Genomic DNA, 26,487 nt, shown 5'->3' on the forward strand with positions numbered 1-26,487 from the left:
GAGATCCTTAGAGACCTAGTGATTCAGAAAAATAAGATTCGGTAACCCTAGAGTCCTAGAAACCTCATTTTTCTGAATCACTAGGTTTCTAGGACTCTAAAGAATAAGATTCAATAGTCCTGAGATCCTTAGATACCTAGTGATTCAGGAAAATAAGATTCAGTAACCCTAGAGTCCTAGAAACCTCATTTTTCTGAATCACTGGGTTTCTAGGACTCTAAAGAATAAGATTCAATAGTCCTGAGATCCTTAGAGACCTAGTGATTCAGAAAAATAAGATTCGGTAACCCTAGAGTCCTAGAAACCTCATTTTTCTGAATCACTAGGTTTCTAGGACTCTAAAGAATAAGATTCAATAGTCCTGAGATCCTTAGAGACCTAGTGATTTAGAAAAATAAGATTCAGTAACCCTAGAGTCCTAGAAACCTAGTGATTCAGAAAAATGAGATCTAGTACTTCTAGCGTCCTAGAGTCTTAGCAATACAAAAAAGTAATATTCAACAGTCCTAGAGTTCTATCCTCTAGTTCTAAACATCCAGACAAACTTCAGCATTCCTAGGCAAGGAGAAAATTGAGGTCCTCTCACGCCAGTTCCCAGGATGCCAATTTCTTTCGTGAACACCTTCGGGGTCCTTCATCAGAGTCCGCCCACTCACGCCCACAGTCGCTAATGAAACAATGACTTTCACAGACCGTGGGCAACAGAAGAGGCCAAGAAATGTGCTTTTCAGGCTGAATTAAGAGGCGTTCACGCAATCCCACGCGAGAAATGATGTCACGTTTTTCCAGGTATCCACGCGTGTAACTCGAGGTCGAGCGGTCAACGTAAAAACGTTACCGTTACGCCGATCATGACTTATCTTTTATTACAATGACGTTACCGCAGTATCCTCGCGGGCAACAGTAAAAACCAAAGGTTGACATTTGAAGCGTGACGACAGCGGAAATCCACGTCTCAATTCGGACGTATGCAGTCTAATTACTTACGCGTGACGAACAACTCCGCGGAGATGCATGGAAATCGGAGGCAGCGGGATCGCGACGCGTCCCGACCTGTACACGTGTCGGCCTCGCCGTTGAATTTCCTGTGGGCCTCGTAAATTACTGCCGAACGATCCAATTTCCGAAAGGGTGAGCCCCACGGCGCGCGATCGCGTTTCCGAGTCGTTCCTCATCGTGTTCCACGGCTGACGTTATTTGGAATTCGAAGACTTCCTTGGGTTCATCGGTAACGAGAACTGTATCACCTTTTCCAGCTGCAATAGAAGAGTAACGATTGCAATACTACGTAATTGCAGTACAACGTAATGAACAACTAATAATCGTACGACGAGGAAGAAGGTAATTCCTCCTGAAAGAATATGCAGAGCAGACATTTTGTCTAAACATCAAAGTGTCCAAACGTTCGATTGGTTCAATAATAATTGCTTCCAACTAATCTATAAGATAATTAAAGTAAAGTATGAGATAATTAAAATATCAACTTTAAACTGTGTTAAGTTGCTCCGCGATGTGATACTTCGGAATTCTTAGGCAAATTCTTTCCGTAATCAATCAATCATTCCGATACAAACTACTATTTAGGTTTAATGCAAACACTAAGGAAAAATCTATGAACGAAATGGGACTGAAGGATTGAATAACTGTAGAAAAATCCGTGATTCGGCGTGTTTGGTTAGGTTCGATGAAGCTCATCAGCGGCGAAGACCTAAGCGACACCGGCCAGTTTTTGCGTCCGGCGAGCACGAGCACGTGCGTCGTGTCTGCGAATCGGACAGGTGCTGATCGCGGGAACGCGAAACGCGCCGCGATGCGCATTCCATACCGTTACGTGCCCGTCATACGAAAACGCGACAGTCACGATGAAGTGTCGCTTTTCCGACGCGCTTTCGTTCCGCGATCCTGCGGCCACTTTTTTCTCCTCGTTCTCGGCGACGGCTCTTGGAAACGAATTCCCACGTGATCTTCGACGGACTCTGTCATTCTGCTAACTACTTTGTACCGCGTAAACGCGCTTCGACGTTCTTGCGAGGATTCTTTCTGTTCCTCTCCATTTACATGCGCTACTTCTTGTTCACACGTGGACTTCATAATCATCCTTTTTTCCATTGCTGAACTTATTTCTTTTGTAATCAGTGGAACTTCATTGTTCTGAGCTTGTGCTTCCTACATTCTTTCATTTCATTTCTATTCTCATGCTCTGGTTCTACTAATTAGTCGTCTTCGCGATGTAACGCTTCTTTGAGATTCTTCTACAAATTCGTTCCTTCGCAACCAATGTTTTCGTTCTTGCCTTCAATTATTCGGATACGAATTGTTTCTAATATTCGAGATAATATTCTTATAGTTATCCTAGGATTCACTCGTTTCTTCGGTTGTTCTCGGTCAGAAAGCCCTTCTTTTTGCAGCTTTTGAATATATCGCATAATCATTTCAGAAGGCAAAACATTAATTTCCCAGTTTCCTTTTCCGGACCTAACCGCATTGGCTATGCGACTAGTTTCATTGTTTCACGGAGAGTTTTAACCCTTTGCGGACGAATGTCGACATTTCGAGATGAAACGTTCATATTTGGAAGACTAAGTCGCAGGCAAACGATTTAATTACTCGGGCAGCGAGAGATTAGTGTGTAGTTTCTGTTTTTGCTATTATTTAAGCAATTAATGTATAATTCAGCTTCAGCTGTCGAAGGTTTTGTACATTTCAAAGAGTCTTCGAAGAATCCTCTTTCCCAAGAGATTCGGGAATCCTTCGGTTTGCGAAACAGTGAAACACGCAGCAGAAAAAGGGAATCGTCGTTTAACTGGAGATTTGTGCGAACAGCGGAGAACTATTTGTGCGGGGAACGTAAAAGGAAAGGACGCCGGTGAAACGCGAAAAACGTTGGCGTTTGCGAAAGAAGCGCGGTCAGAGTATCCCGGATTCTATCGAAAAATTATTCAAGCAATTTGTCGCGGGGCAATGGTTGCCCGTTTTTGCGGGAGGTCGCGCAACACCCATTTCCCGTTTACGCGGGGCTTTTCGTTCCATCGGCTCCCGACCGATTGCCTCACCGGTTCTTCGTATCACGATGTAAAAACCGTGGAAACGACGCACGGTCGAGAGAACGAGGATCGTTCGCCGGGAGACACGCGTCTGACTGCGATATTACCTTCGACGCGAAGTAAATTGCTTTGTCAAGGTCGTCTATGTCAACGTGAACTACTTCGCGTTCATTGGTGTCATTCTGAACGGAATCAATGAATCTGTGTTCACGTGTTCTCATATTTTATAAATCTAACGGTCCCGTACGACGAAATCAACGAAAACTGTGGTACGAAGTTCGTGGTGTTACAGCTTGATATTTACGAGGAAGTTGGATAAATCTGTGAAACTGCGAGGATTTGAATTTTTATTAGCCTTCGGTGTTTCACAATCAAATTACCATACTGATAGCAGACGTTTCCTTGAGAAATGAATAATAATGTTGATTTATCAATAGGAAAACTAAACTGTAAATCAATTGAAGTTTCAATAGATGTCTTGGAGTTTCTATGGAGGAATTTCAAAAAGTATACAAATAAAAGTAGTTTCGAGAATTAGTGTCGATGATTCATTTGATGTATGTTGACAATGAGTAGAAACAGTAAGCAGTAGTTAGGCAAGTTAAAGAAATTAAAATATGAATTTCAAAGTGAGAATCGTTAAATAAGATAGCGAATATTTGAAAATTTTATGCCCTAAACTTCGAAGTTCCCTTTCGGTATGAAGCTATTGCGCCTCTGGTTATTGGACACCCATTATACGGGAGTGCACCGGATTCGGTGCACGAAATGGGATAGTAAACCGCAGCGAGTTTTCCTGGGAGCGAGATAGGATCGGTTATTGATAATTCGGTGGAAATTGTTCACGATCCGGGAACAGCAGGGGCAGCAAAGTGGAACAATGGTCTCAGGGCGGCGGGCGATAAATTGCTGCCGCTAACTTATTCGGGTGTGCGCGTTAATGTTGCGTAAGACAGTTCCCAACAGAAGAACAGGCATTTCCGCGAGACAGCGGAACTCTAAACACGGAGTTACAGTTTCAGCATATTATCATTAACTCCCTCCGTATCCTCCTCTTTCTGCTTAATATCGTAACAACGATTCATCATTGTTTCCCGGGAGCTTATATTCCTGACATTTCGATTATACATAACGGTCCATTATAAAGTATACTGGTCATTCCTGAGGATTCATTGAAAATTCATTGAAAAATTCCTTTCTCAAGACTCGAGCGAAAGCCAAGACGTTCCGTAGTCTTTATTGCCCGTTTTTCGTATGTCCTTATCGACCGACTTGTATCTTTATCTTCGTATGTACGGCTTGACAACCGCGTATTCTGCCTTATTCACGGTCGCTGTCGCAGATATAAGCTGACCATATTTTCCAGCTTTTGTAGTTACAGTCCGAATACTCTGTAAATCACTTGCGGTCTCCGAGCTCCTATTTTGTCGGTTTTGCCTTTTAGTCGCCCCTTAAGATGCGGCGAGGATTACCGCGGGAGCGTAAACAGCGTTTGTTATTATTATTACTATTACCGTTAGCGTAGACTTTATACGAAAAGCAACTAAGCGAACAAACAACGAAATGTACAACAATGAGCGGATAAAGGTCGAGGTTCACTCTCCGGGCTACCATAAAAACCTAACCTCTCCGGCGTGCAGCGAAGATCGCTCCGCCGGAGCCTCGAACAATATCGTCCGTAGCGAAGAAAAACGTAGGAATCCGGATTTTATCATGACAAAAAAAAGAGCCTGGCGCCACGAGTTTTAATATTCGTCCTCGTAAAAGCAGAAATTCGACTGTGTTTAAACTACAAACACTTTCTACGTGAATATGCAAATATGCGACAAGATGGCGGCCGCGTGTTTGCGCTGCTTCCCGTCCGACGATTTATATGAGCCCCGGAATTCCCTCTTTCCGCGCTCGAAAAAGTTCTCCGTCAACATTTCGAATTCTATTCAAAGTTTATTTAAAAGAGTTTAATCAGAACCATTGGAATATTCGTTTCGCTTGTAACCGATCCGCGGAATTTCCTTCGAATTCTCAATTTGACGGACGAATTTCGGGTAACGAGCAGTAGCGAAAAGTATCAATCTCTTTACTAATGGATTCAATGAATAAAAAGTGAAACCTTATCACGCTTCTTAGAACTCAACAAACTTCTTAATTCCAAGAATACAATTTTCATCGATCCCGCTGCTTCTGGAAACACTCATTAAAAGAGAAGCATACGTAAATATCAGTTTAACAATTCAGAGAAATACCACGTTTTATGACACGAATACGTTAATTTTTTACTACGTTGAGGTCAACGAGGTTAACAATACATCCACTGGACACGCCAAATTGAGCCATTTTGTTCTCATTCTGCAAGCATTTAAATTATGAACACGCTTGTCCAAGTAATACATCATCTTCCAACTTCAAATCTCGAGAAACGTGTTGCTTTGATCTTTATACAAGATTAGAAATAAGTCCCTCTAATTACTCGGTAGTTCCAGTGATAAGATCGATGGCCGGCGTCAAGACCGGGTTCACTAAACCTGTCGCACGCGTGTTCCGACGCAATCGCGCTGATTCGGCCGGCGAAGAGGAAATATTTTCGCGTGTACGTCGTGTCTACGCGCGCGGCTTGAGTTTAGACGGGCGCGAGCGTCATTTAAATTTCATATTTTCGTCATTCTAACCGACGGCGATCTCAATTGCAAATCACCGCTCCTCCAGGAGACATACGCTCGCGGCTCCCCACGTCCCGCTCCGCTCCGCCGCGGCTCGCGCGAGGATTTAATGAGCTCCGGCTCCCCGGAGGCTGAAACTTCCGTTCGGATCGCACGCGAAACTCGTCGGCCATATCCCCGACAGCCGGTCTGGATCCTAAACGTGAATAAAATGACGCCGTATCACCTTTATTGCCCGAATCCAGAATATTACGGGCTCGTTACGCGGTCGAGCGTTTATTGCGCTTCGACCCCTCTAACGGACAAGAGCTTTTTAACAGCCTGATACGTTTAGTTGTTAGCTGGAACGACAGCATTGTTTTCTCGAATACTTTTTGTTCGAAATAATATAACGATGGAGAGATTAATACTTTAGTTTCATTTTAAGAATACTTTGTTATCTTTTCAACGCTAGATTCACGGAACCCGTCGATTTGACGGATATTGAATTTTTTAAATATTATCCTTTAAATAATATTAGAACGATTAAGTGATTGATTTCGAGGTTTTGATTTTAGACACCGAAGCTCGAAGTCGCCATTACGGCGGCATACGATCGTTCAGGGCTAAACAATCGAATTTCCGCTATTATTGTATTGTTATGTTGAAACTCTACGAGAGGAATATTAATTTCAATAATTTTCCATTGAACGACGGTCTTTGGAAACCTGTTTTCAAAAGCAGCCGAAGCGAACCGTGAATATTCAGCGTTGACCGCAGCCGCGCGGGCGTTCGCGATCGAAAGATAATTATGATATTAATTACACCGTGGACTCTTTACGCAAATCCCCTCTTTCGTGCATTATTTTAGAACAATCGGCAACAATGGATAGATTGAATTGACTGAATGATGGATCGCTTGCGATAATAATGAAGTAACAACAGCGCTGGACTCTATTAACGTAAACGTATTTCTCGTATTCGATGAATCTGCGTGCGACACGAGTGCGTGATGATACGTCGTCTATTAGGAATAATGACTCATCTTCGTGGTATGTAAACACATCCGTTAGAAGCGCGAAGAAATAAATAGAAGAATACGTTCGTGTTACGTATGGTAGATTACGGATTATCCGGTTTAATGATTTAGATACTCGCGAACGGTTTCAAGGGTGGATTCCTCGAAAATCGTTCACGTTAAATATCCCATTTAAATGGGGGAATCCATCAATCAGCCCGTTGATGGGATGTGGGTGCGTGAAATTTGCGAAACAATACAATCCTCGGGGACGCATCGATGATTTCCGTGACGCAGAAACGCGCCGAGGTCGCTCGCGAAGCACCGTTCATACGTCCAGCGCAGATTGGATCGTTGTTCCGTCCGCTATCGAGGATTTCGCGTGCCACCGAAAACGACGATGGATTTGTTTTTCACGGAAATTCAATTCCCCGCCCGACACGCCTCGTCCCCGAATTATTTACGTGAAAACGCTCGTCTGCGGAATAACCGGCTCGGGTGATCGTTTATCGCTTCGCGATACAATCGAAAGTCTTTCATCGAAATCCTATATACCTCGGAAAAATTGTTAGTATTTTTTAAGAACAGAAGCATCCGGAGGCACGCGCATAAATTGCTTACTCTACGGAGGTTACTGGTTGAAAGGTTAAAGGGATGTCATTGGATTATAGCTTCTGGATGCGTCGGAACAGTGTCTAACGCGGCGGTCGCGTCCGATACGAAACAACGAAGATTCCAGCTGAGAGATCCACGCGCGCCGAAGATGAATTATTCATCTCGCATCTTTTCCGCTCTATATAACCGAGGAGCGTGGTAAACATTCGCCGCGGATGAAGCTTTCGTTTGTTGAAAAAATATCTTTGCGTCAGTATTGAGATACACTTGTTTGATAACATCGCCTTGGAGATCATTCAATTCTTGGGCGTTCATCTCGCGGCTACTAAAGAAACCTAATAAACAAATGTTCCAAGAAGTTCTCAACGAACCGTCACTCGTACAATCACCAAAGACATTCACGTTTCAAGCGAAAGGGTTCGCGACAGAGCCAGAATAATCTTGTCCAATCAGCGCATCATCCGCTAAACGATGTTCTCTGCGAAATCGATAAATCCCTACACAGTAATCCTATCTGTTCCAGGCACAACGCGGTGGACGAAGAATCGCCGGGCTCGGTCACGAAGTCGCTAGCGGTTCCCCAAGACACGAGGGACCCGTCGCTGGACATATCGCTGGACGCGTCGAGGAACATCGTTTTTCCATTAGACTCGGGCTCCGCCGCGGAGCACTTCTCTTCCATCCGTAAATTCGAATGTCGAAGATCGCCGGTCGCGGAGACTGGTTTCCAATACTCGCCGGAGAAAACGGGAGGACCGTTGAGCTTCCGGATCGGAGTCCACGATCCCCTGTCCTCGCGGCAAGAGTCTCTGCTAATCAAGCAGGAAACGGTGCTGAAACAATCGCCGGACACCCCGAAGTTGAGAAACAAATTCTCGCAGAGGTCCAGCGACTTGGACAGTAAGGTGACCATCAAGCTACCCCGCGAAGAGTCCTTTAAACTCAGGACGAAGTACGGCGAAGAGTCGCCCAGGTCTCCGTCCAGTCCCGAGGACCTCTCCGACCGAGAGATCCTCGAAGTCAGGAAGGACAGCGCGCTGTTCCTCGAGGAGACAGAGGGACTGCCTACTCTTCGGGAGATCCTGAAGGCCAGGGGACCCAAGATCATCAGACCCAGGCGGGAAAGTAGCGGTTACGCCAGCAACCTGGGCACTTTCGACGAGGACAGGCGGAGCTCGTCCACGGCGGACGTCCCGCAGGACTTGTCTTCGTTCCTGAAGGAAAGACGCAGGTCGTCTACCGGGCCGAAGCGCCCGAACTCCAGAGTGATCGTCAGCAGGGCTGAGGATAGCCTGACGGAGGAAGCGGACACTGTCAGGATGCCGACCACGGATGTGCACCGGAAGCTGTCCAACGCAGGACTAGACATGCCTGACATCGAGGAAGCGAAGGAGCTGATGAGGGACGAAGTTTCCGCCACGCTCGAGACTTTGGATAGCTTGTGCGACCTCGTGAACCGCGTCAGCGTTGGTGAGTAGTAGCTTTCGATATAACTGATGCTTGAATCGATGCGTCCATCGTTTTCGACGGTCTCTTAGATAATGATTGAGCTCTTTAACACTAAGTTTAGGAACGCTTCGATTTGCCGCGTACTAAACTTTATAAACGTTATTTGGCAAATGTCCACTCTAATCTAATCCTCTATTTCTAAACTTCTAATTTCTGAGATCTAATGAACGAACATCAGTTTGGAAACGATGAAACAATCTGTACAACAAGTGTCCATAGACCCAGTGTTAAACAAGCTCTTGACATTTGCTCGCAAGCCGACGATTAGATACAGCAACGAACCGACTACAACTGCTCGAGCTGTCTGCCTGAGCTCAACTAGGCAGTCAGAGTGGTGGAAAATTAGGGTACTGGAAGTTAGTTAGCCCAACGAAGTCGGCTAATGGAGAGATAATGGGTAGTCCGTCTGTTTCGAGCTGATTAATGGCCGTAGCGTGCGTTGCCAGACCCTTGAACTCCAAGGCGGCGTAAACATCTTCACTTAGAAAGGTCCGCGAAGGATTCCAAGGGATCGCTTCCTGTTCCAGACGAGCCGTCAGCGCGGCGAGTTCCGGTGGGCCGCAGCGTCTCGCCGAAATCGGACACCGAAGCCCTCGAGGGGACGAAGAAGGCTTGTGTCGCTCCGAAATACCAAGATCCGTTCGCGACCGTCACCGTCACCTCGACGATCGACCACTCCTCGACATGTTTGACGCCCTCGAACCGATCGTTCTGCCAGCTCATCCCGTTGAACCCTGACTCCACCGGCCGGAGCACTGGAGCAGAAGCTGAGGAGACTTGGGACCGATCGAAGTTGAGGATCAACATCGAACCGATTAACCCATCGGCGGAGGACGTCGTCAAGACCGAGGAGGACTTGATCGACAGGCTGGCGCTACCGTACAACGCGGACAATGGAACTGGCCAATTCCAGAACGACCAGTCGAAGGTCCTCCCCAGGACTGTCAAAGTCTACCAGCTGCTGTCCACCCAGTCCGAAGACAGGACCGACCGGGAGATGTACCTGGCAGACAGAAGGACGTCGCTGCAGATATCCAAGCGCGACGATGTGTCCCAGTCTATAATGATGACTGCTGAATCGAAAGATGACGTGACCGGGGGCAGTACTCTTTCTCTGAGCACTAGTGTCTCCAATGACATGAACACCAGATTGTTTGCTGAGATCACCGACGACACTCTCGTGAAGAAAGGCTATTTATCCACTGATACGGGAGCGAGTCAGAAATTCCTTGGCGATAGCTCCAATGTCAGCATCAGGCCTATCTATCCTTATTGTCCTTATTCGCCGTATGGGAGTCCCCAAGGCTCGCCTAGGAACAGGAGGAGACCGCTCAGGGAGAGCAGGAGGGTGTCCATCGACAATAGGGAGGGTGCTCTGCAGTTGAACCAGTACAAGTTACTGGACAATATTGGCCAGGTGAGTTTTCGCGATGTTTGGACTTGAGTTGGAGACTCAAGAGTCCGAGTCCTCTTCTTGGATTCGAGAGATGCATTTGAATTCTTTCATTTCTAACGATAGAACCACCGAGAACTTGAACTGATTATTTTAAGTTTCTTTATAAACTATCAACTGGCTCGTATTTCAGTTTAGATAGCAGTGAAACTGCTTTTTCGATTATTTCGTAGGTTACCTTGACTCATCTGGTAGTTCTATCGCGAATCGTTCTTTAGAACTGCATTAATGTTTCATTAAAATTCGTGTCACTATCAGGGACTGCTTATGAAACAACTCGGTAATTTTGTAACTAATGAACTCGAGGATCCTCTTCGCAGGGTCTTATTAGACCTAACCTTCCTCGGCATTAGTTTTACGTTCCCCGGGTAGCTTGCTTCAATTAGCCAGGTGGTTCAAGAAACGGGTAGATCGACACACGAAACGAAGTTTCGCAAGTTCCTCCGTGAGCAGAATTCCGGAAACTGTTTGAGCCAGCCTCTGAAGAGCCCGCGCTCCTCTCTTCCCGCTTTTCCTTCTTTCCAAGCAAAGAACGCCGTTTCGAGCTTTCAAGTTCCGCGTCGACGATTCAATCTCCTCTGATCGCGTCCTTTCCAACTGCAATCCAAGTGGAGATTAAATCGCCGCTGCCACCTGGACCGGCCAACGGGAACGTGAAATTTATTTATTTTATAAAACATCGATGCACGGTTCGCGAAGTCACTTCCGCGGCGCCGTTTGTCCTCGGGGAACGAGCTCGGAGCTCCGTGCGCGATTCGCGAATTCGATCAGAGGAAACGGAACAGTCGCGAGCGTTGCGTTTCTTCGTGTGTCGGACGATTAAAAAGTTCAGCGAAACTTCAACGACCGGCTGATAAGGGTGCTCGAGAAGCACAATAGCGTCTATAAGCACCTCGCGTTTCCTGAATTCTGTTCGAACTCATTTCGAAGCGTTTAAATGAATTTCACGAGTGTAATTACAGGTATTCGAAATTTCCACAGAACGATAATTTCAAACTGCACAGTCGGTCGTCAGTTCTTTTACTCTCGCAGTAAAATATTCAACAGAGCAACTGAAATTAATACTAGAACTACCATACATCTAAAACGTTCTACTTGTTACATCGTACAAGGTTATAGGACATTTGTAACTTGTTGCAAATGATATTGATTGCGAACTCTGTAATCCGAGTAATCGTGAAATAAGTAATCCGAAGCCAGTCGTTCCGGTAGTTCCGATGTGAAACACGTCTCCAAACCGATACACCTCGGGAATAGTTAATTCGCAAGAGCGCAGCGTAGTCGAAACGTGATCGGGCCATTGCAATTTCGCGTTGCCGACAGGGCTCGTACGGGATCGTGAAGCTCGCTTACAACGAGGAGGACGAGACCCACTACGCGATGAAGATCCTGAGCAAGAAGAAGCTGATGAAGAAGGCGGGCATCTTCGGCAGAATGGCGCCGGGCAGGAAGGGCGCGGCTGACCCCCTGGCGAAGGTCTACAGGGAAATCGCGTTGCTGAAAAAATTGGATCACCCGAACGTCGTGAAACTGGTCGAGGTGCTCGACGACCCGGACGAAGACAATCTCTACCTCGTTTTCGAGCTGGTCCAAAAGGGAGAGATACTACAGATTCCCGCGGAGAAACCGCTCGACGAGGAAACCGCTAGGAAGAACTTCCGCGATGTCGTGATGGGCGTGGAGTATCGTAAGTAACTCGAACTTAATTGTTAATCGATCCTTTCGAATCGAAGCTACTTAGTTCACTGCGAGAAGGAACATTCTCGTGCACTGATTTGTAGGAAAATCGAAGGTCGATAGTGTTATGAGTTGCAAAGGCAAGAAGCTCGTTAGATACTGTTGAAGATCATTGCGAACCCTATTACTGCATCAAGTTTAGTGTCATTTCATTTTCTCTAGTTGTCTGTTGACATCATTTCGTGTTCTATTTAACCCCTTGGCAATTTTGCATCGCCGCGCGTAAATTTGATACCAGGTACATTGGTACCAGGTGTTAATTAACGGTTGCTCCTGGGCGTTCGGCCTTTCAGTTCATTACCAGCGGATAGTGCACCGCGACATAAAACCCAGCAATCTGCTGGTGGACAGCGACGGCCGCATTAAGATCGCTGATCTGGGTGTCAGCGCGGAATTGAGGGCATCCGGAGAATTATTAACTGGACCAGCTGGCACACCGGCGTTCGCCGCACCCGAAACAACCACACCTGGCGCCCATTACTCCGGAACTGTGAGTACCTTCCGCCATGCACCGGCAATCGTTCAATCGATTCCTTGCCCGCGGAATCGAGGAAATATTCGAGAGATTGTGCATTTACAAGTACGAATTCAAAAGAAACTACATTTGTTCAGAAGTTCTATTCTACTCTAATGAAAGTAAGAATCTTATTGAACTCTACTAACCCTTCGCGGACGAAGATTCTTTAAAGTATAAACCTTCGGTAGATTCTGTTAAATTACACATCGAATGCTTAAATAATATAGATTAAAGAAACTGCGTACTGATTGCGTGTTGTTCGAGTAGTTTAATCATTCGTTTGCAACGTAGTATTCCAAACATGGATGTTTGATCTCGGCAAAGTGTCGACATACGTCTGCAAAGAGTTAAACGTTTTTCTATACTGAACTTTGCACAATCACATCGATTGAAGCATTCAGAGTTTCTCTTCCCTATCATTTAATTCGAGTGTGTATTTTATAGTTTGAATATTGTATACTATCGCGAACAATATTACTATTGACAGAACGTTTCGTCAACGCGAATACGAAAACAATCCAGCGAGGAACAAATTAACGCAATACGCAGATACGAATGGAGATGAATTATTTATAGATAAATTAACTTCCAGTTAGTACATTCATTATCGATAATTAATCGGGGGCTTACAGTGGATGCGTGCCGCAGTTACGCGGCTGTCGGTCGGCCCCGACTGTAGCGTCGCGCGTAGAAATATTAATGATAATTGTGTCCGGCAAACTGTTACATTTCGGTAGCCTATTATTTTCAACTGTTTCACATCAACGTTACCCGAAACTAATGAAACTTCCACGCCATTCGTCGCCGAAAATTATTAATTCAGTTTAACCGGTGCTAAAGATCCGCGAAGCAGTGAATTTTCGTTGAAACCTTTCCAATCGTAACATCTAACTAGAACCAACGACGACACGGCGAACATGAAGACGAACGGTAATGGGAACTTACTTATTGCACGGTTAATTCAAATTACACGGGCGGTTCATCGATTTTCAATTTCGGGGGAAGCGGTTTACCTACGTCTGATTACCGTGTTCATTGACAATCTGTTCTATCCGCGTCCTTGAACGGCCAGGCTTATTCCGAACGGTTCGTTGCACAGTGTTCACTCGAAACTCGGTGGTATCACGGGTTAAAGGTTCACTCCCATTGTCTCGCTGGTAATTCAACAAGACAAACCAGCGAAATCTCGACGGAGCGCGCTGGAATTGGCCTAACCGCGACGGAAAAGTTTCAAGGAAACACGCGTGCCGCTGAATCACATAATCGCTGCAATTCCGTTGTAAACGGCGATAATTACACCGCACACCGTTGCTCTCGCTTGATTTTTCTCGATTTCGCTGTTCGCCTCTCTGCAATTTGCGCATTCTCGTCTCGTTTTTGCTGCGCTGCTCGATCGTTAGTCATGCAGAGTTTCTTTTCCCTCCCGCGGTCTCGTTTCGCTGATGGTAATTGGATAAGTGATCTGTTTGTAATCATTCGAAGACACGTAAACGAACGGCGGCGGTTCGGTCGCTGTTTTCCGGCGCTGCAATTTTATCGACAATTGCGCTATCGATACTCTCACGGCCGATCGGACGTGCGGGGGGGCTTTCCATTGAAAAGTTTCAGGGCGCGTTTAACGTCCTCGCGCACGTACGCGCGGCTCAACGGGGAAACTTATGAAACGAGTTGCACACCTCGGGAACGCGACATCGATTTCTTTACGGTATCGTAAAATATGCAGGTGAACTTGAAGTACGGAAAGTTGCCACTCAAGAAATTAGGTTACAGCGGCGGCCGGTCTTCCCCGCTCGTTAAAATGTAGCGGCCGCGGCGGAAGTTTATCTTCGTCGCGCGACTCTGTGTCGGTTGATACGATTTTCCTGATGCGAGGACGATCCATTAATCAAACGAGCACAGTGGAGGAAAAGGAATTCCCTTGAATATTTAGTCGCTTTCCTATTTCCCTCGGTGAATACACAGCGATTACTCTGACCGTTCGAGAGTGCGGGTTTTAACTAAACTCGATGAAATTTGCATGCGTTTACAACTGTCGGAAATAGTCGTGAAGCATGAAACGCGAAGTTTCACTTCTGTCCCAGAAATGATACTGTTAGAAGAACGATAGGCGATCGTGTTTGTCTTCGTAGTTATTCAGGGTAGCCGCGTTCCATAGAAGAAACACTGTTTTTCCAATGAAAAGAGCGGGGCTGTAACGCGAATATCTTTCCACAGCTCGAGAGCGGTACAATGGAATTAACACCAGCAACACGTTATTACGCCCCCGCCGGGCTCAAGAACCGTATAATTTACCGCGGACTAACGTTATTCTCGTTTGTCTCGTGTGTCTCTCGCAGATTATAGTCTAGACTTATCGCGCGACCTTATCGACTCCCTGGGTTCAATTCCTGGCCAGTGAACGTTAATGATGTTTGTTTAAACTTACAGACCCTATCGATAAGGTAAATTAATGCTGTACCGACGGGACCGACAAAATGGCGTTGGCCGGCATGATCATTACCCTCAGTCGTGTTTTCACTTGCCTCGCTTCGTTGATGATCGAAATTTAACTGTAGCCTATATTTAGGTCTATACAGATTCATGTTCAACCATACTCTATACTTAATGCTATAGTTAACGCGTGGTGACCAGACAAACAACGCGAGTTCGATCTTGTCCCACTTAATTGATCGCCAGGTGTCTTCGATCACAGCTATTCGTTGGCTAGACCGTAATGATTCCAGTCTTAATTCCTTTGGGACTTAAATGTTTCAGCTGTGCGATGTGTGGTCGATGGGAGTGACGCTCTACTCGTTGGTAACCGGCAAGGTGCCTTGGTACGGTTCCGGTAGCATAATTGGCGTCCAAGCGGCGGTTCGCACCGAGCCGTTAAAGTTCCCGGAGGAGCCGTTGCTCTCGCAGGATCTCTGCGATCTGATCTCCAGGATGCTGGCCAAGAACGCGGCCGACAGGATCTCGTTGCCAGGGATCAAGGAGCACGCCTGGCTGACCAATCACGGTGCGGAACCACTGCCAAGCGAGGCCGACAATTGCCGACTTCCGGTCACCGTCACGGACGAGGAGGTGGAACGTGTGGTCACCAGGATACCGAAGCTGGATACGCTGATCCTCATCAAGACCATGCTGAAGCAGCACAGTTTCCAAGTAATTAAGTTGATCTTTGCACCCAAACCGCTCGGCTCCAATCGGCCTACGCCTCCGCGGACAGCGTCGACAATCGTCCTGGGTTTGAGCTTCTCATCCCAGCCGGGGTTCCTATGGTTTTCGTTAGAACTTACCACGCAACCCGCGCATAGCAATTATCGGTATCCGATGAATCGCGGATTAGTTTCTGCTCGTTCATTGAACATTCCTGGCGCAACTTTTCTGGCGTCGAACTGTGGTTAATGGATACCGTGGCGCCTTCGGGAAATTGGCTGAAACTTTTGTCGCGCTGCTGTTCCTAGCTTAACCCGCGTCATGGAAGTTTGCTTTGAGAATTTGGTTATTTACGTTTCGCTAACATAAGTTTATCTTCCGTTGATCCGGCAGGCAAACAGCAGTGCTAGTTTAGGAACAGTCAGCCTTTCTTAGCTAGGTCTCATCCCTGCTCCTAATCTTTCATAACCCGTCAACTCTTTCAAGACTCTTTGTAACTGCAACGAATCCTCCACGAGGATGACATTGAATACAGTTCGCCCTGTTTGATCGCGACGACAATATCGACCACTGAATTCCAATTACGACCGACATTTGATCCGACAAGCGACGGGAGACTAAGGCTCTATATCTTCGCTGGAGATACGCAGCTCGCAGACACCGTCTCTGGAAAGCTATCTTCTGGCCGCGCGGCGCCACGGCTACGCTCTCATTATTTGATGCGTAGGCAATCGATATCGCTCGAGTTCAAGGGTGTTTCGACGGCTTTATGAACACTGCGATGATGATTCATTTCCCGCGTCCTTCTTCTTCCATCTCCACCCGCTCATATGCTGCCTTTCTCATTTTTAGAATCCGTTCTTGCCGAAGAAGAGTGGGAAGGCAGCGGGCGCCGACGCTGTCGGTGTCGATAGTTTGGAGTTGCCCTCGACGCCGAGGTCCGTGGAGACTCAGGTGCCTGGGAAATCGGTCAGGAACGTGAAGTCGGAACGATTCCAGCGAACCGGAAGAAGCAACTCTGCTCCGGACTCGTATGACTGGCAGACAAACGGCAGGTAGGCGATCATTGAGTGGCTATTCCGTTTCCGAGGACCACAGTTTTCCAGAAACTAGGTTCTTCGAGGATAAGCGTCAGTTCTTTAGACGTAGAACTGTGTTACTCGTTTCCTGGACAGGTTCCAATACGTTCTGGTAGCTAAAGTCGCTAGCAGACAGCTACATAGGAATCGTTGTTCGGTATTTGCAGAAATCTCAGAGCTACTGTTATACGAATATTTACCGAGTTGTTCGCAATTGTAGAGGACGTGTTGTTTTACCACTTCTCACGTGAATTCTAAATTTTCAGACAAATGTCCATAGATAGCGCCCTGCCGCCGGTCACGGAAGCGTCCAGTCAAGAAACCGAGACAGAGAGGCGGTGATATTATCCACAATCCCGATACAGCATCCGAGGAAATCGCCGTTGATTCCACGAACAGTCAGGGTATGGGGATTGAAGGTCTAATAATCGAAATCTCGTTCGAACAGGTCTCAAAGGATCGTTAACAATTTTCCAGATGCGTACACGCGAATAATCAAAGACAGAATCTCGTCCAAATCGGTCACGACAGATCCCCGACGGCAAAATGCACAGCGCTCGTTGCGAATTCGCCTTAAACACTTGAAGAACGTACTTACGCGGTTCCTGAAACCGGAATGCGACTACTTTACGGATAATTCGGACGAGCAACGGGGAAGGGAACAAGCTTGATGTTGAGCGTTCCGCTCCCACCTAAATATAGACGAGGGAAACATTTAATGTAGACTGCGGCCCGAAGTGAAAACAAAGTCAGACCGAAGTATTCGTAAGTCGTAAGTCCTGGGAGCGAAGAAGATATTTTCGTTTCGGTTAATTCTTCCGAGCCATCGAGCATGCGGCGTTCACGGTTCAACAGGGCGTAAAGTGCGAAACACGGCAGGAATGGCTCTAGTCTCGCACGATCGTCTTTCGGCACACGATAATCAAAACCTGAACTTACGATTCGATACACTTTTTCCTTCCGAACAACCATCGAACGAAACCAAGGTGTACCATCGATTTCACGGTCCTCAGGCTCGACGAATCGTTCGTCCTCTTTAAGCGGAAAATATTCGAAGAAGGAACAGCCTGAGCGCGCGACGGAACGGAAACGATAACGGCTCGGAGGAATTAACCGCAAACCGCAAGGCCATTTGGCGTTTTACTTACTAACTTTAGCTAGGCGATCGTAAGTAGATGGACAAACTTAGCCGTATTTTGTATGCACGTTTAGCTGTATTTTGTAAGAGGCTTGGAAGAGCAGCCAACGAGACAACGACATCGTTTGTATTATAGATTCGTGTTAGCGCTACACAGGAACATAAATGATTTCGATGTTTTGTTGACGCGTTCTGTGATCGTGATCGAGCACCTCCCCGTAACCTTTACATTCGGCGAGAATCTTTTGTACGTTCGATTGACTGTTTAAGCTTGTTTTCAACCGAATATTTTACATTCTCGAACGTCCGTGCCGGATCCAGGGAGAACGTTCCGCGAATACCGAAGACGTCCCCTATCTTCCTGACCATCTCCGACGAGAAAGAAACAAAGTTTCGCCGCGAACCTCGACTCGATCGTCTTCCCTAGACTCGGTACAACGGGATCACGTGATCGCGGGGATCACGCGACAACTGTAAATAATTAATTCCTATTTTATAGTCCGATTTATAGTCCTAAGTCCTATTTTGTAAGCACGCGACCAAGTCACCGCAACCAAAGTCAGATTCTTGATTTCGTTGGACCTTAACCCTTTGCACTCGAGAGGTGACTCTCAGTCACTCGATTCGATACAACAAAACTATAAAGTTGAACATTTAATATTTCAAATTGAACTTCGCATTGTTACGTGAAGTATTGAAATAAACCACCTTCGTCGCTTAATTTATCTATGAATTATCGTTAAATCAGTTACAAACAATATCACCTATCTCGTCGAAAAGCGTTGAATATTTCCATTGAAAAACTTTCGAGTGCGAAGGGTTAACAGATATATCCGGGGGACCACAAGAAACAAAAAAAAAACAGCGTATTTCAATGCAAATCGATAGCTTCTCGACTTTACTACCGGATGCTAATCGAAGATCATATCTCGTCCCGACCTCACGAACTATTTCGCAAGGATTCCCCGCGGGAGAAGTCTAAGATCCGTATTCCAGCCAATACGGGCCAACCGATTTTCGATCTTATTAACGTTACCAGTGGTTTACTATAGCCGTTTCGATACTCTTAGAGACGCTATAGGCATAACGACCACCGATGCTCGATTATTGGCAAAGTGGGAACATTGCTGGTTGTATTCTAAGAAAATCTTTCGAGCGATACTCATCGTCAGAGCGAGCGTTCGTATTGCTACCAAAATGGACGACGTCCTTTGCATCGGTAGGTCTACTTCGTCGACTTATTACGGGTACGTGTATTGTTCTCAAGACTAGAATCTTACGTCTACGGTGATTCCGATGGCGTGTAACACCATTAACACGTTCCGTGCCGGACCATTTTTTTAAGACTTTCCCTTCGGGCCGTACGGGGCGTATACGACCCACGTTTTTACAATCGATTAAGATTAAATAACCGCAGTATACATAGTATTAAAATACCTATCTTTGACTCTACAATAAATTTTTAAAAAGTTCTTCGTTTTTCAATGAGAATTCATTTTCGGTCTGAACAGAAAATTCAGCGTGGGTCGTATACGCCCCACGCAGCACGGAACGCGTTAACTGAGATTACCAATGAAATTCATATCAAGCTGGTCTCGAGACGCGTGTCTAGTTTCATTTTTCAAATGTGTCTCCATCTTGAACAATCTGGAGCATTAGTTCGAACTAGAAACTACCATCGTTCATTATCGCCGTCTCAAGGAATGGTATTACACGTCTGATGGAATCTTTCTTGCAGAATCATGGATACAAGACTGTTATGTTGGAAGTGCAGCACTTCTATCCATGTCTGTATGCAATGTTCTCTTATAATAATAGGTGTTACACACATGTTATATTCTTACAAAATGCACAAGATATTTTGTACCTTGTACTATCTCATAGTATCTCATATTAGATGCACACTATGTTTCTTAATCTATTCTAACAAGTTGGAATTGTAAAATACTTATTGTAATTAGAATTAACCCTCAATTGGCACTCGGAAAATGGCGCGAAGTAGTAGCCTCCCATTCGAAGTACTATTAGATGAAAAGAAATCTCTTAAATCTCTAAAGGAATTCATTCAATCGATAAACGAATTGGAGACTTATCTTTTGGTACATATAGAAGGTACAAAAAAATGTCACGTACCTCTTTTCTTCATTCCAAACTGCGAGCGTCTTGCACTTTCCAGTTGCAGCCACATTTTACCGTTGAATATGAATATTATTAAGAGTCGATTGCGTGGCGACATCTGCGGCGAAATTCCGAAACTCGTGACCGTTTAGTACCATTTCGTGACACTTGGCGGCGCCCCTTCGCGCTTTTAAGGCTCGTTACTCAAAAACAGTAAACTAAGGCTATCGCGGTGGGAAAAGACGTGTTGAGGCTGGGCGTCCAGACGTCTCGAGGTATGTCGAAAAACTTTCAGTTTCAAAGAAATTAATTCATTCTTATAATTGGCTAAAATGCTACATACTGTGAAATGTATATTCCGAAAGATTCACGAAGTTATAAAATAACAAAGCAGGAATTAAAAGCTTGCCAAAGTTTGCAAAAAGTTTCACGAAGATTCCAAGACGGTATTATAATGTAATTAATATTCTTTAATTTGATTGTATTGGATTGAAGGAATGCGAAGACAATTGATACCTGTTTAATGTTCTTTTTGTTTAATTCCTTTGTTGGGATGTAACTTCTTAAAAGACCGCTTCGAATGTTTGACAACGCCATCAAGGCGCGATAGTAGGTTATTAATCAGTTAATAACATGGCCGATAAGATGGCGCGATATATAACTTCATGAATCCCATGAGTATAAACAAACTTTTATTTAAAAACGTTACCAACAACGATTACAGTTACGACGTAATTGATATTACAAAATTATTGTTACACTATCATTGTCAAGATCAAATTCATCCGAAATATTTGATCCAAAAATATGGATTAACTCTTTGCACTCGGACGTTTTCCAAAAATATTTTCACATTTTCTGATGAAGCAAAGATATTTTGTGGAACAATGCTATTTTATTTCAATATTTCATTTATTATTGATGCATTGTACGCAGTATAACATTAAAATTTTAAATTAACTATCAAATTTTGTAGTTTTACTGTATGAAACAAAATGGTGACCGAGAATCACCTCTCGAGGGCAAAGGGTTAATAGTTCTTTTACTAATTATAGTAGACCGTGCGTCGAACTCAGCCAATTGAGGGTGTAATTTATAAATAATCGTCAAGATACAAGTCGTGAGAGAACGTTGACTGGATTAGCGACGAAAAGTCGTAGATTTTTCAGGCCGAACGTTGATTTTCCTCGACAATCAATCAATCTCACCGATGGATTTTCCGTTTATTAATTTACACAGCGGAAGGCAGTCAGTTGGCCGAAGGGTTCTGTTAATCGTTTACTGCCAAGACGTCATTTAATCAGCGGGAACGATGTCAGCGACAAGCGGAAGTACTTTTACGGCTCTCTTGCGTCTAGATACTTTACTGTACCCGATGTACCTGTATCTAGCTAGCACTCGACTCGTTAACAACAATTCCTTTTTACCGTCTCTATAGGTCTACGATTTTTCTCTAGCACTCGATTAAGATCTTCGAATCTATCTTTGCCGTTTCATTCTGTAATTCTATCCGACGGTAGAACGTCCTTTTATCAATATTAACGATCTTTACAAAGTTTACATTCAGTGTATTTAATGATCCATCCAATAAGCCCTCGAGTTTCTTAACTTCATTCTTCCCTGGCCTCTTACGCCTTTCCGTATGGATCCCCTATTTTTCCTGGCGATCCCGACTTTGCTAAGCTTCGACAAGACTTTCATCGCCAACTCGATACAGTCGCCTACGAAAATCCATCTATTCACACAATGTTCGATCAACCATCCCCTAAACCTTGCCACTTCTACTTTACCTTTCGCTTCCGTTGGATAAAGCTTCCGAGAAAATGTAAAAGGCTTCTCGACCTCCTCGAATATCTTTTCGTTGATGCTCGTTACGTTCAACTTCGCGTCTTTGGTTAGCACAGCATCCATTTCATCCAGAAAAATCATCCAGCGAGGCTTGAAGTAATCCGCGACGACTCCGGACCATTGCTTATTCGCGTAATCCCTGATTTCTCCCCTCGGTCCCCACAAAGTGATCTGATTTCTAGCGTTGTACTCGTACACTTGCGCCTCTACAGCGTCGGTCGCTAGATCTTTAGCGTCTCGAAGCCACGTGCCTAGTAAGAAGTCCTTCCCACTGGCCAGTATAGACTCCAGATCATCGAAGAGTTCTAGCATGAATATGGCAGCCTCTCTGAACGCGGCACATTAAAACCAAATAAGATAATTGTCCGATCTCCCATCTACTCTGAGCACTTAGTCTTTAACACTTTGACTGCCACGTAAACACCCATCAAAACTCCCATGTACTTGAAACAGTGTTCTCCATTAACCAGAGACTAAGAAATCGAGATTCTTGTTAATAATTGCTCCACTATCTTTCTTATATCTCATATATCCAACAAAATTCGGTTCGTTCGATACGTGATGAAAAAAAATTAATGTCCACGTTTCCGTAAAAAATAATGTTATCAGAATTCGGGTGACGTGGCAGTCAAAGTGTTAACGATTTCATTCTGACCTGAAAGAGGAGAAGTTGCTCCTTTTGAAAGAGTCCATCAGATCCAAGTACAAATGGTCAGCCTTCAGCTGAAGAGCTTGACGAGTCATGTCAACCACGTCGTGCCTATAGAGAGTGCTGTTCCCTCTACCGTGTCTCCCTTTTAGGAAGATAGCCCACGTGTTAAGGAATTCTTCGGGATCGTACCAGGACTGTCAAAGAATAGTAAATCAATTATAAAACTATCGATCCGTATCGATCCTTCTAAAAGAACGTACCCATGGCGCGAGATTCAAGCTTGGTCGACGAGAGATCACGTAACGTCCCCTCATTTTCCTCTGACCATCGAAATTGTAGACCGTTTCCCCTAAACTCCTCCATGCAGCAATTGTGTACTCGTTCCTCGCGCCATACCTCCGAATGGAATAGTTCTCGAACCTAAAGTAACGAAATACCTATTCTTCTGTTTGATTGACTCTTGTTTCTGTAGACTAACCCTTCTATTTTATTGCAACCTCTACTTGTTTTAACAATTTTTTCTATATTTATTCATAGTATTACAATTGTACCATTTAAAGGTAACATTTCGATTACTCCCAAATATTCTTGAATAAATAAATAGAGCGTCATGTTAGGCTGTAATTGAATGAATTAACGGCGACGTGAACCTCAAAGTGAAAAACTAAGTTCACTGGACATGTCTCATTCGAACCTTACCATCGCTGCAAGTCGACAGGCTGCTCCCGATAGGCCATTTCGTTCATTAGATCGTAGATCACGTAGTTTTGATTTATCCCTTCCGGAGTCAGGCCTGTGCCAATCATCGTGCTGCCTGGCATGTTTCTGGCTTCAAATATCCGCTAAGATAGAAATAAAGAATAATGGAATACGACTTCCGACTTGGAAAATTCAGATCTCAGATGAGCAGATCTCGCCTATACTGCTAGAGAAGACGCTATTGGTCCATTAACTTCGCCCGTAATGTCCAAGTTGCTTCAGTAAATATATTTCTTCGATAGGTTACAATTAATAGAAGTTCCTTGGTGTTACTCACACGGTTAATAATGTTCGCGGATCCAAACATACCGAGTGTCCCGCCGAAGTTGTGCAGCATGCACCAAATGAAAGGTTGACCGTGATACGAGTTCAGTCTCTTGTACTGGGGAAACTGTTCAGACTGGAGATCCAGCACGATCATTTTACCCTGAAAGGTGCGAATATATAGTTAACATCATGATAACAAATTTTTCTATGACATTATTTATTTTTTCCCGCGTATTTACAATTGGCACAGACATCAGGAAAGCTTGTACCCTCGCTGGAGTCCAGTATGTACTCTCGTGGACGAACAACCAGCCTTGCATCAGCCTTGAACAACAATTTCACTGTAGTCCTACAAACAACACTACTAGCTATTTATTATCAAACACGTATCTCTAAGGCCGATACCATATCGCTTTCGGATCAACGTTGCTCATAGCGTTGAAAACCGAGCGCCCAATGTTTCGCAGGTACCTCAGCTCACTAGTGTGCGGCTCATTCTCGTTGAACGTGTCGCAATTGTAGACGTGGTCGGTTCCAAACTCCTTGATGTACTATCGAACAATAACATCGAATTGCAAAATGCCGGAGAAACGTCTCGATTAGCAAAAGAAACTTCGATTACCGCCTCGAGAAACTTCTCGCCGACCGTCCGGAACAATGGATCAGTTGGGTCCAGGAGATAAGGACTGAAATCAGGGCAGATCCTTGAATGTAGCTGTAGAAGCGACGAAATATTACTTCCATAGAAGTCCACGCGTTATTTACCAACAGTATTTATCCGCGAAATGATTCCAAACGCCCAGCTTCGTCATGTTCGCCTGAGGGAACAGCCTTTTGAAGGCCCTTGGCACGTGTCCAGCGAAAGCTGGGAGAACAGGAATAATCCCCAGGTCTCTCATCCTTTGGAGAATGCGGTGCTGCAGGCGGATGGTTGCTGCATGCCAGTTGTGGCTGAGCCCACCCCCGAAACCACGGATATTGCCCATTCTAGCCCTGGACAGTCGACGGTAAACCGCATTAGACCTCAAAGAGGTCAACGAGAAGAGACAGTTGGAAATCACGAAGGCTGACTTCGTAGTTAGTACCGATAGAGGTATCGATTGTGAATTATCACGTACGCCGGCTGAATTTCAGCTACTAGAAACGCGAGCATTGGTGATTATATTGATACTTTTAAATATCGATCAAACCGAAGTTTGTGACTTACGAAAGAGAATAAGGAATTCTATTTTGTAATTTTACTTCGGATTTGTGTTATACATATCTAAAACGTTACATTAATGTAGGACTAGCAATTCAACGATAGTCTGAAAATCTCGCATTGTCGCGTGGCCGGCGCGCAATGTGTTAAAAACGGTAATTCGTATTTTCGAAATACGATATTTAATAATATCTTCGTGGACCTTGAGACGAGCGAAGGTGAAGAATTTGAAATTAATGAAAGTATATGGACCTCGAAGTCAGCGAAGAAGGGAAAGGAAAAATAATCTACCAAGGCAAGAAAGCTGGACCCCCAAAGTGATCGTTAACCTCGGCCACGGTTAAATTAAGTTCAAGATACACTCGTTCCCAGATAGCTTCTTGCCCATTGAATGCAAGTGCTAAATTGATCCCATTAAGCGCCATCCAGTCGATGTTCCTTTCCCATTGCTCCCACTGCCACCAGGCAGAGCTATAGCCGAAAGTGCAGACGTTCTGATAATACCTAAACCTGTTAGGACATTTCAATACCGTGCAGATTAATTGCTACGTAAAGAATCTACAGCGAATAATAATTGAGAAATCGTTGATCACCTGTCGTTCGATACAACGGTCACTTGAACGTCTGGCAACGTGTTCGGTAGCTCTAGCTGATTACCTTCCCATGATAAATGAGCATTGCAATAGGTCTTCAGGTAATAGTGCAAGCCCCAGGTGGCGGCCACACCGGAAGTGCCGGTGATTTCGATTTTTCCGAGAGAATTTTTTGTTATCTGATCAAAACAGTTGGTTAGCATCTGTGCAATTATGTTTCTCGAAATAAGCGATTTATTGCTTCTGCAAACTTTATCAAGGACATTTTTTCTTGGATACAGTTTCGCGGTGTTTCGCATATCTAGTCAGTAAGCTATTAAATGACGCGTAGAACGAGTCTAGATGACAGTTGTGATATATTCACGCGAATGATTGATGAACTGTTCGTATAAAAATTACCATAAATGTATCTTTGCCGATAGGACCAATGGTCCGATCCACGTTAAGTATGAATAATTCGGCTACATCTGCACCCAGCAACCTCTCAGCAACACCTTTAGCAGCGTCGGCCTGCACTGCTGGCGAGGTCCGGGGTCCCAAGTGACCCAGTGTATGTTGGAAAGCTACAGAATTTTTGAATTGTTGCTTTTAACGCGGAAACTGATCTATCCGCCTCAAATTTCATTTCAACGATAACGAGACTTGTTAAATTTACTGTTTTAGGAATACTTTCTCGTTGAATGTTAGAAGTTATTAAAAATATTCCGGACTATAGATCGAATTCGTGAAGTCGGAGTTCCACTCACCATCTTGCCTCACATTTCTTTCACCGTACACCGCCGCTAGCCCGAAAATTACGAGTAACAATTGCATCGCTGACATTCTAAGCGACAGTCACACGATCACTGTTTCAAACTGACTGTTCCTAGCCACGGTTATCTGTAGAGCTGCGAACGCCAGCTCCCTTCTGCGGCTCACATTTTTTCTTATCTCGTGCAGCTTCCGACGTTAGCCATTGAGTCGGCTCGCAGCGATACAGTTGCGTTTAAAAATTCAAAAGTAAAGTAAGAGTTCATCAAATACCGAAATCTCGGTTAAGACGAATGTACGAAATTTCTGATGAGATGTGTAATTTCGAATCAGGTTTGGATCGATCATAAGTTCGATCCAGTATGAAGTATTAAAATGAACGTGGAGAAACTTAGGTATAATGTTTAATCTCGAT

At 44.8% G+C, this 26,487-nt stretch overlaps 3 protein-coding genes across 9 annotated transcripts in view; 1 reads left to right on the forward strand and 2 right to left on the reverse strand.

Annotated features, from left to right (window-relative positions):
• ImpE3 (Ecdysone-inducible gene E3) overlaps positions 1 to 20,082 on the reverse strand; it is a 90,365-nt gene extending 70,283 nt beyond the window's left edge. Inside the window, exons 1-2 of one of the 3 annotated variants that reach the window (XM_031989890.2) lie at positions 20,018 to 20,078; positions 988 to 1,256 (exon numbers count right to left, since the gene is read on the reverse strand). The gene's annotated coding sequence lies outside the window, so the exon portion shown is untranslated. Of the gene's footprint in view, positions 1 to 987; positions 1,257 to 13,556; positions 13,833 to 20,017 lie in introns of those variants that run through there. The other 2 variants (XM_031989891.2, XM_031989892.2) reach the window with 2 other exon arrangements.
• The window catches only part of LOC116432686 (uncharacterized), a 240,693-nt gene that overhangs the window by 56,189 nt on the left and 158,017 nt on the right, over positions 1 to 26,487 (forward strand). For 3 of the 5 annotated variants that reach the window (XM_076368333.1, XM_076368342.1, XM_076368339.1), the window contains exons 4-11: positions 7,837 to 8,783; positions 9,350 to 10,239; positions 11,599 to 11,962; positions 12,306 to 12,502; positions 15,284 to 15,673; positions 16,520 to 16,722; positions 17,013 to 17,150; positions 17,224 to 20,277. In XM_076368333.1, the coding sequence (XP_076224448.1) occupies positions 7,837 to 8,783; positions 9,350 to 10,239; positions 11,599 to 11,962; positions 12,306 to 12,502; positions 15,284 to 15,673; positions 16,520 to 16,722; positions 17,013 to 17,088 (3,067 nt within the window). In that variant the 3' untranslated portion in view covers positions 17,089 to 17,150; positions 17,224 to 20,277. Of the gene's footprint in view, positions 1 to 7,836; positions 8,784 to 9,349; positions 10,240 to 11,598; positions 11,963 to 12,305; positions 12,503 to 15,283; positions 15,674 to 16,519; positions 16,723 to 17,012; positions 17,151 to 17,223; positions 21,563 to 26,487 lie in introns of those variants that run through there. The other 2 variants (XM_076368328.1, XM_076368329.1) reach the window with 1 other exon arrangement.
• Naglu (N-acetyl-alpha-glucosaminidase) lies at positions 20,673 to 26,228 on the reverse strand. The gene is made up of 14 exons (XM_031989885.2): positions 26,069 to 26,228; positions 25,722 to 25,885; positions 25,323 to 25,501; positions 25,021 to 25,239; positions 24,294 to 24,521; positions 24,151 to 24,214; positions 23,934 to 24,079; positions 23,768 to 23,852; positions 23,539 to 23,688; positions 23,202 to 23,344; positions 22,763 to 22,922; positions 22,506 to 22,696; positions 21,793 to 22,178; positions 20,673 to 21,723 (listed from the first exon to the last, which is right to left on the reverse strand). The coding sequence occupies exons 1-14, from the start codon at positions 26,142 to 26,144 to the stop codon at positions 21,575 to 21,577; spliced, it is 2,340 nt and encodes a 779-aa protein (XP_031845745.1). The 5' UTR covers positions 26,145 to 26,228; the 3' UTR covers positions 20,673 to 21,574.

This window comes from Nomia melanderi, chromosome 1 (assembly GCF_051020985.1).
Source record: "Nomia melanderi isolate GNS246 chromosome 1, iyNomMela1, whole genome shotgun sequence".
NCBI classification, from domain to species: Eukaryota; Metazoa; Arthropoda; class Insecta; order Hymenoptera; family Halictidae; genus Nomia; species Nomia melanderi.